This window comes from Camellia sinensis, chromosome 7, assembly GCF_055761805.1.
Source record: "Camellia sinensis isolate YWXY chromosome 7, ASM5576180v1, whole genome shotgun sequence".
Taxonomy (NCBI): domain Eukaryota; kingdom Viridiplantae; phylum Streptophyta; class Magnoliopsida; order Ericales; family Theaceae; genus Camellia; species Camellia sinensis.
Window position 1 is genome coordinate 104,709,992 of NC_138967.1, and position 14,606 is coordinate 104,724,597.

The following is a 14,606-nucleotide window of genomic DNA, read 5'->3' on the forward strand; positions in this document are numbered from 1 at the left end:
CCATATTTGACCGATACATTAGCTTTGATGGGTCAACTACTGCCCTTCTCAGTTCGCTTTTCACACCAACGGAGCGTGGTTTCTTATTCTTGAATGACAGTTTACTTTGTCTTCCCACCGCTAATCTCGTCAATAATGATTTTCCCTTAGGTGAATCGGTCATTGTTCCTCCAGTGTTACGTCGCGCTGTTTCTCGCCGCGAAATTCCTACAACAACCGTACACCGTTACCACCACAACCACTATAATTCATAACCACATTAATATATGACAACAAACATCTTACCAACCAAGTGCACAATTACAGCAAACAATTACAACAATACGTTAACCAAAGCACACATGAAACATGGCCAGACTAGTACGTGCAGTACTACATCCTTCTCGTATTAACATAGTAACATATAACCAACTACAAACAAATCTAACACATAACATGTTTTCACCACATCACCAACATAACACGTCGATCACGCACCAAAACAAGAACACATTAACAATCCTGACTCCACAAATTGGATTTAGAAAAACAAAGGTCAGACAGACAATGAAACAAGAACAATACTCCTCAAACATGGTGTGTTCTTCAATGTCAATATGGTGTATTCTTCAATTCCCAAATTTTAACACCACAGAACAGTCCAACGTAAATATTCTTCAATTCAATGAAATAATGGTGTATTTTTCAATGTAAATATTAACATGGTGTACTCTTTTAATGTAAAAATAGTGGATTCTTCAATGTACATATTCTTCAAGATCATGCAGTGTTGTTATGTTCTATGTTGACATTGCAGTAATAATTTCAAACATGTGCAACGGTTGATAAACATCGGCCCAAAACAAAATACCAAACGGGACCAAATGCTTCAACGTAAATATTAACACCATTGAGTGGATTTCATGCAGTGTTTTCATGTTGTAGGGTGAACAAAAAAACCACCGCATCAATGTGAATATTCAGCATTGTAAAATTTATTATTGTCACACATGGTTCGACATTATACAACCATGTCAAACAAACTAACACACATAAATCCACTTCATTGAAGTGGAAAATTTTCTTATTTTAAATAGAAAAACGATCGAAACAACATGAAAATTTCTTTACTGTGTAATGGAAAAAACATGGTGTATTCTTCAATGTAAATATTAACACCACTTAGTGTATTTCGTGCAGTGTTTTAATGATGTAGAGTGAACATAAATATAGCGATCTCGGTATTACCTGTTGTTGTATATCTATAATCAGGACTCAGTTCCGTAGATTCGTTGTTGTCTTATCCTTATTTCTATCCCTTACTCTTTGTTTTAGAGTTTTGGGTTATGTTGGGCAAGTTGGGAATTAGTTGGTGGTGTTTTAAAGCTTTGAAATTTTTGCCCAGGTTTGGGTCTCTCCGCTCGAGCGGCGGTTTGACGCTCGAGCGGGCTTTTGTTGCTGCCTTTCCGCTCGAGCGGCAGTTTGGACGCTCGAGCGTGAATTTCCTTCTCTCAGCATTTTGGTCGTCTGCAGAAAATTCTGGGAGAGTGCATCCGGCGCTCGAGCGGAAATTTGGACGCTCGAGCGTGAACCTGTGTCTGACGCTCGAGCGGAGTGTTGTACGCTCGAGCGGACCTGTTATTATATCAGTCCGTGAAATCACTTTTTGATCACTTTTTGATTTCCTTTCTCTCTCTTATTTTTTTTAAAACTTCCATTGGAGGGCACCTCACTCTAAAACCTAACTTCTCTCTTAGGATTGATCTAGCTAGAGTGCTTTCCTCACCTTGGGCCTTTGTAAGAAGTGTGTTGATCGTCGAGGGCTTCGTTGTGATCCAAGAAAGTTGGGATTTGGAGCACTTTGATTTCGGGTCGTCTTCTCTATTTGAGTTCTCCATTTGAGGTAGGGAATTCTCCTTGTTTCTCTTCAATACTTCATCTATAGATAGACATGTGGTAATTTTGTATTGCATAAAAATCATATCCATGTTGGATTTGTTTGAAATCATGGGAAGGAACCTAGGGTTGGGTATTTGAAATGGTTATGTTATCATTGAGAGTTGTTTTGGGCTATTTGGAGTGTTAATTAGCATGTGGTTATTGAAAGGAGAGGAAACCCTAATTTCTTTTATTTGATTTAATAAATTAATTGAGGGGTTTTGATCTTTGGGGCAAATACTTAGGTATTTTGAGTCTTAATTGTGGTTATTGTTGTTTGTTGATGTAAATTGGGCCTTTTTGGTCAATATTGAGAAAGAGGAAGGAAAAACCCTAATTTATTGTTTATGACTTAATTTGCATAATTAGTTCGAAATGGCTTTGAAAAGAATGTAGTGAATTTAAATGAGTTATGGCTTTTGTCCATGGGAATGATTTTGTGAAAACAAAGGAAGTGGAATTCATTTTGTGAAATGGGAAAAGTGTTTTGAAATACGTATGAAAATTGGATTATTGTTTCATGAGTGTTGAACACACACATGTGTGGAATTGCATCTTGAACTACCATGTCAATGTTGTTGTCGGGTTTGTGGTCTCATAGTAATTGAGTCTTTAATAGGTGTGCTAAATATTTGCATCTAGAGGTTTTATCCTTGGTCATCGGTGGAGGATGACGTGGTTGTGTTGAATTGCTGTGTATGTAATACACCATTGTTGATTGAACATTATATGTAATGAAATGCTGAATTACATTATATTTGTATACTGGTTTGGGAGAAGAGAGGGGTTGTACTCCAGTGTGTGTGAGAAGATAGGGGATGGACTCCACACACTTATGTGTTCAGCGCTTATAATTAAAGGTATCATACCCTTCCAGCTAGCGCCTGGAGAACTGACGCGCTGATAATCTAAGGTACCATACCCTTCCAGCTAGCGCCTGGTAAACTGGTAGATTGTGGTGAGAAGTGTATCTTTGGCTTACTACGCATATAGCTAGTAGTGCAGTGTTGTTTTGTTATTGTTTCAGTGTATCTGGAAACATTGTGGATTGTATTTGTTATAGTGCTGGAGGGACGAGTTGACTCATTGATTGATTTTATGTATGTAGTTGAGTTGTTATCTTTTTTATAGAGGTGTGCATGGATGATTACGATATAATTGGAATTGCATTGAAATGCCAAACATGTTTTGAAAAGGCACATCTGTTGTATGTGTGGCAAATGGAAGAGTAATGGCTTAGTGAATCTATGTTTCTAAGTAATTGTTAATGTTATAAAAGATTGGGAACGGGGGTTAATGAAAGGAAAAAGGGAGGATAAATCGCTTATAGCGGTGAATTAAATGATTGTTTTCAAGAAAAGTTCATATATATATATATATTTATATATATATTTTTTGTATAAACTGTCACATTATTATTCTAGTATGAGAATGGGTGTTCATGATCATAGCTATCTGTAATGTTGTTATTGTTGAGGATCATGTTGAGATCCCTACTGGACTATATGTTCATCCCACGTTGTTGAATCTTTTTCAGGTGTTTAGCAGGGTGTGCTACAAGATTTGGATCTTCTTATATGTTGGCCACGGGGCCTTAGTTATGTTGGCGGAATGCCATTGTTGTAAAGGGTTACACCCTTCTTCTTGTACTTTTAATGATGTAAGCCCAAGGGCAATTTATTAAGTTAGTTCATGTAATGTTTACTTTGCATACGAATGAGAGTATTGTTAATCATTTCTAAGGATTGAATGTATGAGTTTATTTCCGCATGTTATCTCTGAAATTGGATTAAGTTAAAGAATTTGGTAATGACTCCGAGTAATAAATAGTGGGGCGTGACAACTTGGTATCAGAGCGAGCCGGGTTTGAATACTTTGGGCTCGTGGGAAGTGGTTTTTTACCACAGTGGGTTTACTACGTATTGTGAGGACGTTGCATATAGATATCATGAAAGTTAGGACTTATGTGTTGCATTTATGTGAGCATGGGATTTAGTCTCTCGGATAGTATTCATAGCCGGTGAACTTGCTTTGAGGCCCTTTTGGAAACACGCCTGATCAACGTGGTTTCTGATGGGAATTCCTTAAGAGTTCCAGGATGAGTGGCTATCTTTGTAGACTTGATTCGATTACGTGTTTATATGTTTAGATGTTTATATGCAATAGAGGTGTATATCTTGTGACTTAGTAGTGGAATGTGCCTCGGAGAAGGCTATTGTGTTGTACACTAAGCGTGGTTATTGCTTTTGTGCTTTATAGGATGTCTACACGAGGAAGTAGAGGACGATTGAGTAGTAGGAGTGTCGGTAGAGGCACAACAGTTCCTTTAGTACCTGCCGTTGCAGCGTCGGCTGTCGGCGAGGATGTCGCACGTGAGATTGTGAGAGCAGTACAAGACGCCCTAGCTCGCACTGGGGGCGGCAGTGGGCATGCTCTCAAGCTTACTAAGGAGTTTTTCCGCTCCGGCCCACCAGAGTTTGCGGGGGAGGCTAAACCGTTGGAGGCAGAAAGTTGGTTGGAACAGATTACCAAGACTCTTGATATGCTCAGAGTCGAAGATGAGGAGTTGAGGGTTTCTTTGGCGACTTTTCAATTGAAGAGTGATGCGAGTTATTGGTGGAAGTATGCTAAGAATACCATAGGTAGCACGTGGGTTACTTTTACCGAGGCCTTTTTGGCCAAGTATTTCCCTCCTTCTGTTTGGGAAAGGTTGAGGGATCAGTTTTTGGAGTTGCGTCAGGATGATACTCCTATGGCGCAGTTTGAGATGCGGTTTGCTAGCTTGTCGAGGTTTGCTCCAGAGTTGGTGGCAACAGAGGAGCGTCGTTGTTTTGAGTTTGAAAGACGGTTGCGTTTCAATATTCGGGAGAAGGTAGCTGGATCCTTTTGGAAGGATTATTATTATTTAGTTGAGGCAGCGGCCCATGTGGAGGCCATGATTGCAAGAGATGATGGGGTTAAGGAGGAGACCATTGCGGTAAGTCCTTCGATTTCTAAATACTCTAGGCTCAGTAAGGGGTGGAGGCGGAAACATGCTCAGTCGGGGGCTGGTTCCTTTTCTTCGCCAGGGTTTTCGGACTCTTCTGTTGAGAGGTCCGGGGAGGTGCAGGTTTCAGGCCAGTCTCAGAGTAGGGGGTCTGATGGTTGTTTCGTTTGTGGCCAGCAGGGCCATGGTAGGCGTTTTTGCCCTTTGCGTGTGAATTCTGCAAGTGTTTCAAAACCTAGTTAGACTCAATCGTACCCGTCCAGTCGGGGGCACTTTCGGTACCAGAAACGGGCAGGCCAGGCTTCAGGAGCCTCGCGAGGGGCGACTTATTAGTTAGTCCTTTGGTATTACCCTGGAGGGGGACTTTTGTATTGTTAGCCGGTGGTATATTATATGAATCACTTTGTTGTTGACCGGGGTACTGTTGGTTGCTGAGGCACCATGTTTATGTATCGCTTATGTATGCATATTGTTGTTGTTTGTTTAATCCTCAGGTATTGGGGAGTATGTATGGGTTTTAAGCTCTCATTTATATTGAGAAGTTGTTAGTGGGGTCAATGATCCTAATGTTGTTGCTTGCTTGGTACCTGTTGGTTGGTTTGTGTTTTGGGCCCTGCTAGTTAAGAGGTCCATGGTGACCCCATCGATTGTATTGGGGTAGTGTTTGTATTGAGATTGGTTATCAATTGTGGGGTATGGTTTGTGAGTGAATGCTGGCAACATTCTTTGGAGGGAGAACAGTTTGAGTTCTAGAGTAATGAGAATAGCGTTGGTCAAAATTGTCCTTCGTGATTGGGTTGTTGTAATTGAGGTTTACCAAGTCGGTTTTGGTCGAGGAGATGAGTAGGCTTACTACGTAGCCATGAGGGGGGGGGGGAAATAGTAATTCCCTTAGACATAGTGTTGGTATGGTTTGATTTTAGGAGATCCAGTGAGATTCCAAAATTTGGGGGTTTGTGTGGGGAACTCCGTGTGTGGGGTTAGTGGCACATCAGTGGGTGGATTACTGAGTGTGGAGTTTATTGAGTTGATTAGTCAGCTCACTGGTATAGGGTTTTGGGTTGACCTTGGTCACCGTGAAGTTAGTCTCATTCGTTGTAGACTTTGTGTGTTGATTGAAGAAAACCGAAACTAATCATCCGGTTGTGTCATTGAATATGACGGTTATAATAATACAGCAAATTTGTACATTGAATGATCATTGTAAATGATTGGATTTTTTTTTTATACATTATATATGTATATTGTTTGGGAGGAGATAGGGGATGGACTCCGACGATACAGCACCAAAATGTGTATCTATTGAAAGATTGATATAGCTTATATGCTTGTCTATGGTGAAGTGGAAAATGTTTTATATGGGTTACTATCTCATTTAATTTGTTGGCCAGGTTCTGAGCCAGGTGTATGTTATTAAACTGATTAAGTAAAGGGAGGCCGGCTGAAATTGCAAAACTGTGAATTTCTTATGCCTTTTGTGTTGATAATACTGTTGTTATTTCTATTAACTATCATTATAGAAATGCTTTGTTCCATGTTAGTTGTGACATCACTGTGTGAGTGATGGTTGTTGATGGTGTTGTTTTGGAAAAGAAACGGAAAACAAAATTTTCCTACTGTTTGGGCCATCTAAATGTGTTGTTGAGAGATTGATTTAATTCAAGGGTTTTGAGGAATTTCAAATGAATGATTTTTGGCAAATAAATGATGGATGACTGTGTTTTAGATAACACCGTGTTGGTGAAAAATGTATACAAAGTTTTTGAGTTTCGCATGGAAAATGCAAAATTTATTTCGCAATGTCAGCATTGAAAATTTGGCTATCTTTGAGAAATGTCTCTTGAGCAAGAAAATGTTTTCTTATTATTTACTCCAAAAGTTGTTTGGGTCGTGTTGTTGCATAGTGACTTAGCTTGAAGCACTGGTCAGATGTGAGTAAACTGTTTCAGAAGGGTTGATTTTATTGTGGCTTTATGCCTACAGTGTTGTCATTTGGAACGTGTTCCCTTGGTTAGTCTCTTCCTTGGTAAGAGTGAATCGAAGGTTTGTAGTGAGAGTAGTTTCTTTCCTAGTACTCGGGTGTTGGTATGGTGTGATCAGTTGGCCATGTGTTTTGGCGCATCCTTAATTTCGGGGACGAAATTCTTTAAGGGGGGGAGGTTATAGCGATCTCGGTATTACCTGTTGTTGTATATCTATAATCAGGACTCAGTTCCGTAGATTCGTTGTTGTCTTATCCTTATTTCTGTCCCTTACTCTTTGTTTTAGAGTTTTGGGTTGTGTTGGGCAAGTTGGGAATTAGTTGGTGGTGTTTTAAAGCTTTGAAATTTTTGCCCAGGTTTTGGTCTCTCCGCTCGAGCGGCGGTTTGACGCTCGAGCGGGCTTTTGTTGCTGCCTTTCCGCTCGAGCGGCAGTTTGGACGCTCGAGCGTGAATTTCCTTCTCTCAGCATTTTGGTCGTCTGCAGAAAATTCTGGGAGAGTGCATCCGGCGCTCGAGCGGAAATTTGGACGCTCGAGCGTGAACCTGTGTCTGACGCTCGAGCGGAGTGTTGTACGCTCGAGCGGACCTGTTATTATATCAGTCCGTGAAATCACTTTTTGATCACTTTTTGATTTCCTTTCTCTCTTATTTTTTTTAAAACTTCCATTGGAGGGCACCTCACTCTAAAACCTAACTTCTCTCTTAGGATTGATCTAGCTAGAGTGCTTTCCTCACCTTGGGCCTTTGTAAGAAGTGTGTTGATCGTCGAGGGCTTCGTTGTGATCCAAGAAATTTGGGATTTGGAGCACTTTGATTTCGGGTCGTCTTCTCTATTTGAGTTCTCCATTTGAGGTAGGGAATTCTCCTTGTTTCTCTTCAATACTTCATCTATAGATAGACATGTGGTAATTTTGTATTGCATAAAAATCATATCCATGTTGGATTTGTTTGAAATCATGGGAAGGAACCTAGGGTTGGGTATTTGAAATGGTTATGTTATCATTGAGAGTTGTTTTGGGCTATTTGGAGTGTTAATTAGCATGTGGTTATTGAAAGGAGAGGAAACCCTAATTTCTTTTATTTGATTTAATAAATTAATTGAGGGGTTTTGATCTTTGGGGCAAATACTTAGGTATTTTGAGTCTTAATTGTGGTTATTGTTGTTTGTTGATGTAAATTGGGCCTTTTTGGTCAATATTGAGAAAGAGGAAGGAAAAACCCTAATTTATTGTTTATGACTTAATTTGCATAATTAGTTCGAAATGGCTTTGAAAAGAATGTAGTGAATTTAAATGAGTTATGGCTTTTGTCCATGGGAATGATTTTGTGAAAACAAAGGAAGTGGAATTCTTTTTGTGAAATGGGAAAAGTGTTTTGAAATACGTATGAAAATTGGATTATTGTTTCATGAGTGTTGAACACACACATGTGTGGAATTGCATCTTGAACTACCATGTCAATGTTGTTGTCGGGTTTGTGGTCTCATAGTAATTGAGTCTTTAATAGGTGTGCTAAATATTTGCATCTAGAGGTTTTATCCTTGGTCATCGGTGGAGGATGACGTGGTTGTGTTGAATTGCTGTGTATGTAATACACCATTGTTGATTGAACATTATATGTAATGAAATGCTGAATTACATTATATTTGTATACTGGTTTGGGAGAAGAGAGGGGTTGTACTCCAGTGTGTGTGAGAAGATAGGGGATGGACTCCACACACTTATGTGTTCAGCGCTTATAATTAAAGGTATCATACCCTTCCAGCTAGCGCCTGGAGAACTGACGCGCTGATAATCTAAGGTACCATACCCTTCCAGCTAGCGCCTGGTAAACTGGTAGATTGTGGTGAGAAGTGTATCTTTGGCTTACTACGCATATAGCTAGTAGTGCAGTGTTGTTTTGTTATTGTTTCAGTGTATCTGGAAACATTGTGGATTGTATTTGTTATAGTGCTGGAGGGACGAGTTGACTCATTGATTGATTTTATGTATGTAGTTGAGTTGTTATCTTTTTTATAGAGGTGTGCATGGATGATTACGATATAATTGGAATTGCATTGAAATGCCAAACATGTTTTGAAAAGGCACATCTGTTGTATGTGTGGCAAATGGAAGAGTAATGGCTTAGTGAATCTATGTTTCTAAGTAATTGTTAATGTTATAAAAGATTGGGAACGGGGGTTAATGAAAGGAAAAAGGGAGGATAAATCGCTTATAGCGGTGAATTAAATGATTGTTTTCAAGAAAAGTTCATATATATATATATATATTTATATATATATTTTTTGTATAAACTGTCACATTATTATTCTAGTATGAGAATGGGTGTTCATGATCATAGCTATCTGTAATGTTGTTATTGTTGAGGATCATGTTGAGATCCCTACTGGACTATATGTTCATCCCACGTTGTTGAATCTTTTTCAGGTGTTTAGCAGGGTGTGCTACAAGATTTGGATCTTCTTATATGTTGGCCACGGGGCCTTAGTTATGTTGGCGGAATGCCATTGTTGTAAAGGGTTACACCTTTCTTCTTGTACTTTTAATGATGTAAGCCCAAGGGCAATTTATTAAGTTAGTTCATGTAATGTTTACTTTGCATACGAATGAGAGTATTGTTAATCATTTCTAAGGATTGAATGTATGAGTTTATTTCCGCATGTTATCTCTGAAATTGGATTAAGTTAAAGAATTTGGTAATGACTCCGAGTAATAAATAGTGGGGCGTGACAATAAAATTCACTGCATCAATGTGAATATTTCCAAACACCAAACGTGACTACATGCTTCGCCACTATAAAACCCTGCTAAATAATCTAACATCGAACACAAACCCCAAACAACAATGGCAAATAAACACCCAACCATCAAAACACATCAAACGGATCTACATGAATCGACACTATACAACATTGTCAAACCGGTAAAGAACGGCCAACACTAAACAACACAACAACGTTACATAAAAGCCACATCCACATAACAAACAAACATTGCATCAAATATCAGCATTAAACCCCTTTACTATAGAACTCCTACCTACACAGCACCAAACCCTAAAATGACGAATCCCAAATTCCATTGCAAATCAGACAACCATTACTAACCTCGCTATGCCGTCCTCATATGTTGTGCAACAAAATTCCCAAAACGAATTCAACGATTTCTGGAACAAAACCCAAATCCTCGATCGCACAATGAAGAGTTTCTGCTTTCAAAACAAAGGAAATACCACACCTTCAGTGAAATACAACCACGAACATTGGCATACAATTACATATCAATGCCTATCGAAATCAACATTCGAATAAGAAATCTTTCCATCCCTGTTAATGTGGGATTTGATCAGGAAGGAGGGAAAACGCAATAAGTCTATAGTGAGCTTGGTCCAAATGTGTAATTTCCCCTCACGTTTAATTCCACATTTACCCCTTGTTTCACTTAAACGCGTGTCTTCAAAACAACGTTTTAGGTAATTTCATTTACAACAGGACATTTCGGTTCATCTGAAAATCCTAAGGACTAATCAGTTCACAATACTAAAATTTGAGATTTATTGGTGCTTCACCCGTTGAAATATTAATATAATTTATAAACATAACTTGTATAAAATAAATTATGGTAAGTCAAAACATAAGTAAAATATATTATGGTGACTCAAGGTATAATATAACTCACCTTAATATTGACCCTTAGCCTTACTCCACTATTACAACCTTCTTACTATAAGTTCCTACTACTAGCAACTTACGTGCCTCTCCCCCTCTCTTTTTTTCCTTTTCTCTCCCACAGAGTTGATCAACTCCTCCCTATTTATAGGGAGGTAAAATCAACATCCGGCCAACACGTGGCCAGCTCGAAGATTTTCTCATAACTCACCAGGATTAATACCTATCTTAATAAATATTTAAGATAATTACACTTTGGCCCAGTTTTCTAATATAACTATATAAGTAAATTAATTCCTAATTAAATTACACTCTATCGTATACCAACAGAAAATTAATTATTTATTTTACTACCACACTTATTATTATTATTATTATTATTATTATTATTATTATTATTATTATTATTATTATTATTATTATTATTATTATTATTATTTATTTATTTTTATTTTTAATAATATATCATCACATACAACTATAATACTATTATAAAATTTAAGGGACAACTTAAATTTTGGGATTGTTACAATCTTCTTTCCTTTTAAAAATTTCATCCTCGAAATTCGTCATATGTGTAAACTATCCGTTGTGCACTCTGATAAATATATATTAGATGATTAATCTGATAGAAAATATTACCTCAAAAAAACTTTACCAAAAACAACTCACTGTCTAGTTGTCAAAAATTGTTTTGTGCCAAAATGAGAAACAATCGGTGACTTTAAAAACTTTTCATTAGTTTTATTTCTGAAAAAAATAAAAAAATAAAATGAGAACACAATCAAACAAGCGACTGGAAGTGAAATGACAGAATCATATGCAGGAGTTGAAGGAATTTGAGATGAACTCTTATTTCTTTTATCCGTGAACTTTCCACTAATGGAAAATAGTTTCAAAATTAGTATTTTTCAAATTTGAACACACTTTTAAAAAGTTGAAATGAATTTTTTTTTTTTAAATATTGAACTGGAAATTATATGTATTTAATTATATTATAATTTTGGTGGGTGCTTGAGCCAACACCCTTTTGTTTCTTTTCCTTCTTTTTGCTATAACAAATATAAATTATATCTAATAGCCTTCACAAATTATGCACACAAACAAAAAAAAAATTTAATATATATATAAATAATCATATAAAATTATAATATAATTAAATTGACTAACAAAATATAATATTTAGGTACTAATTACCCGCTATCTTACTTCTTCAATGTGCGTGTGTCCTATGCTCCAATGATGATTTATTTTTTTTTTTTTATAAACCATTGCTTTGATACCATTTGTCACGACCCGCTCCCCGTATCCAAGGGTTTAGCATCTTGATGGCCAGTAACTGAAGTTACCTCCAGCCAATTCTTGAACAAATTAATAAATGCAAGCGGAAATAATATTTAAGCGAGGGTACCAAAATAATCATTGGAACTTCTATTTTTATCACAATACTTATTGCCCAAAAGGCCGATATTTACATATAAAAATATCATAAAAGTGTTGTGTGTGTCTGTGAGACCATGAAATATCCTCTCACATGGATTGTTAGTGAGATTCAACAAAGATAGATCCTTGAACCTGCAAGAGATAAATATGGTTGATGCCACCCAACCGGGGTTTCCGGGCGAGGACACTCCGATGATGAAGTTAGAATCAATGAATGAAAAGTATAGATAGTAAAGAATGTTGCATGTGGAGTGCAAAGAAAATATCATACCTTTATGCCATGAGGTGCCTTCCATTTATAGACGGGGGGTGGGCTGAACGGGCGTTTATTGGTTGTTTGCCTCGCCGGACGGTTAATCTTGTTCATAAGGTTCCCCATGATGTTAAGAAGAGTTGTGATGCGGCCAGATTCCTTATAGATAAGGTTTGTAGTTTTATACTCATTTGGGCTACTTTATTCTACAAGCAACAATTTTTACCATGTAAAATACATTTGTGCCCATAAAAATTTAGCAAATACATATTCAGTACTATTTTGGCAAACTTTACCCAAAATCACCTTTATTGAAGGTTTTGAGTTTTTGATTATCTGATTGATTGTCAAAGATGGATCTGAATTTACGTTGGTATGATGCATTGTCAATGCTCTGACCAAAATTTAGTAAATACTTATTCAGCACTATTTCTTATCCAAGGAATTCATTCGCGAGTTGGTTGATGATAAATTCTTACTTGGTGGAGGTATTGTAATTGCCCCTGAAGATGTCAATGTGATCTGTATAATGGTGGATCAGAACAAGAAGGACATGAACGTGCCAGTGCAGATGCCTTTGCACAGGTAGCATATGTACTATATTCTGGGGAACAGACCAAGAAGTGAGGGAAGTTCTGACTCCACGATATCCTTCTCTGATGATGATTTGGAGGGGGTAGATCTTTCTCACAATGATGCTCTGGTGATATCCTTAAACGTGGGTGATCACGAAGTGAACAGGATCCTAATGGATCCAGGCAGCTTGATTAATGTAATGTACAAAAACTTGTTCAAGATGCTCAATCTGAAGCCGGAGGACCTGAAGCAAACCGATATTATGATGTCTGGATTCAACGAGGTGCCAGTGCGGCCCATGGGTGTGGTGACACTTCCAATTTATGTAGACCCAGTAACAAGACAGACAGTTTCTGGTGGTAGATGTATCTTCTCCATACAATGTTATCATCGGTAGACCTTGGCTTCATGAGATGAGGGCAATACCTTCAAATTACCACCAGTTACTCAAGTTTCACCTCGATATGGGGATAGAAGCTATCTGAGGTGATCAAAGGGCCTCAAAGGAGTGTTGCATGATTGAAGTAAAGACGAAGGAAGAAGCCAAGAAGGTTCTGCCCTTTTTAATCTGATTTACATGGTTTTGGTTTTTCTTGTTCAACTGAACTCTTTATTTGATAATTCTTACTGTTGCTACAAGAGGGAGTTTAAAACAATGTTTAATATGTTTTGTAGATTGTTGCAGCATCTGGTATCGCTAATGGTTGTATGAGATCGAACAGAGGAGGCAGAGGTGTGTATATATATAAACAATCTACATGCTCTTATTTGACAACAATGATTGAGACCCTCAAATTTGAAGACCCCCATGACCCCCAAAATCATCTGGACCACTCATGTGAGAGAGAGAGGGAACCAAAAAAAAAAAAAAAAGAACAAAAAACTCAAGTGGTCCAGATCATTTTGGGGGTCAGGAAATCATTTATTTATTTTTTTGCATCAAGAAAGAGTCTTTTTTTTTTTCAAATTGAAAACTTATCAAATTCTTCATTAAATTTGAATCTGATGAAAATTTAAAAATATAAAGTATTGTAAATATTTTTTTCCTATCAAATTTGATAAAATGAGAAACTAAGATAAAAAGAGAACTTTTAAAAGATTTTGATAAAAATTTAATTAAAATATTGAAGTAACTTATATCAAATCAAAATTTTTATTTAAATTTAAAATTAAATTAAATAAAAATTTTGATTAAAGATTACAAATGTTCTTATCTTAAACCAATGACTTCATGTATACATCGACCTAGACAATCTCCATTGATCAACGTCAGCAGTAGCATAAAGAGACCAAACCGGTCATTTCGAACTCCTGATTTTGAAAGGTCTCATATTACAAAACTCTCTTTGTTCAAGATTCTAACAAAGTTGGTATTTACCCCCAAAATGATCTGGACCACTCAAGTTTTTTTTTTTTTTTTTTTTCTTTTTTTGGTTCCCTCTCTCTCTCACATGAGTGGTCCAGATGATTTTGAGGGTTATGGGAGTCTCCAAATTTGGGGGTCTCAATCATTGTTGTTAAATAAGAGCATGTAGATTGTTTATATATATATATATATACACACACCTCTACCTCCTCTGTCCGATCTCATACAACCATCAGCGATACCAGATGTTGCAACAATCTACAAAACATATTAAACGCTGTTTTAAACTCCCCCTTGTAGCAACAGCAAGAATTATCAAATAAAGATTTCAGTTGAACAAGAAAAACCAAAACCATGCAAATCAGATTAAAAAGGGCAGAACCTTCTTAGCTTTTTCCTTCGCCTTTACTTCAATC

The 14,606-nt window shown here is 37.2% G+C and overlaps 1 protein-coding gene across 1 annotated transcript; it reads left to right on the top strand.

Moving 5' to 3' along the window:
- Positions 1–12,840: 12,840 nt before the first annotated feature.
- On the top strand, positions 12,841–13,221 carry LOC145796002 (uncharacterized). The gene has a single exon (XM_082880968.1). It carries the CDS (start codon positions 12,841–12,843, stop codon positions 13,219–13,221), a length of 381 nt encoding a protein of 126 aa, XP_082737094.1.
- The last annotated feature ends 1,385 nt before the right edge of the window (positions 13,222–14,606 follow it).

Excerpts from the sequence above, each read along its gene's own strand:
- LOC145796002 (XM_082880968.1), top strand. The coding sequence starts at position 12,841 with ATGTACTATATTCTGGGGAACAGACCAAGAAGTGAGGGAAGTTCTGAC.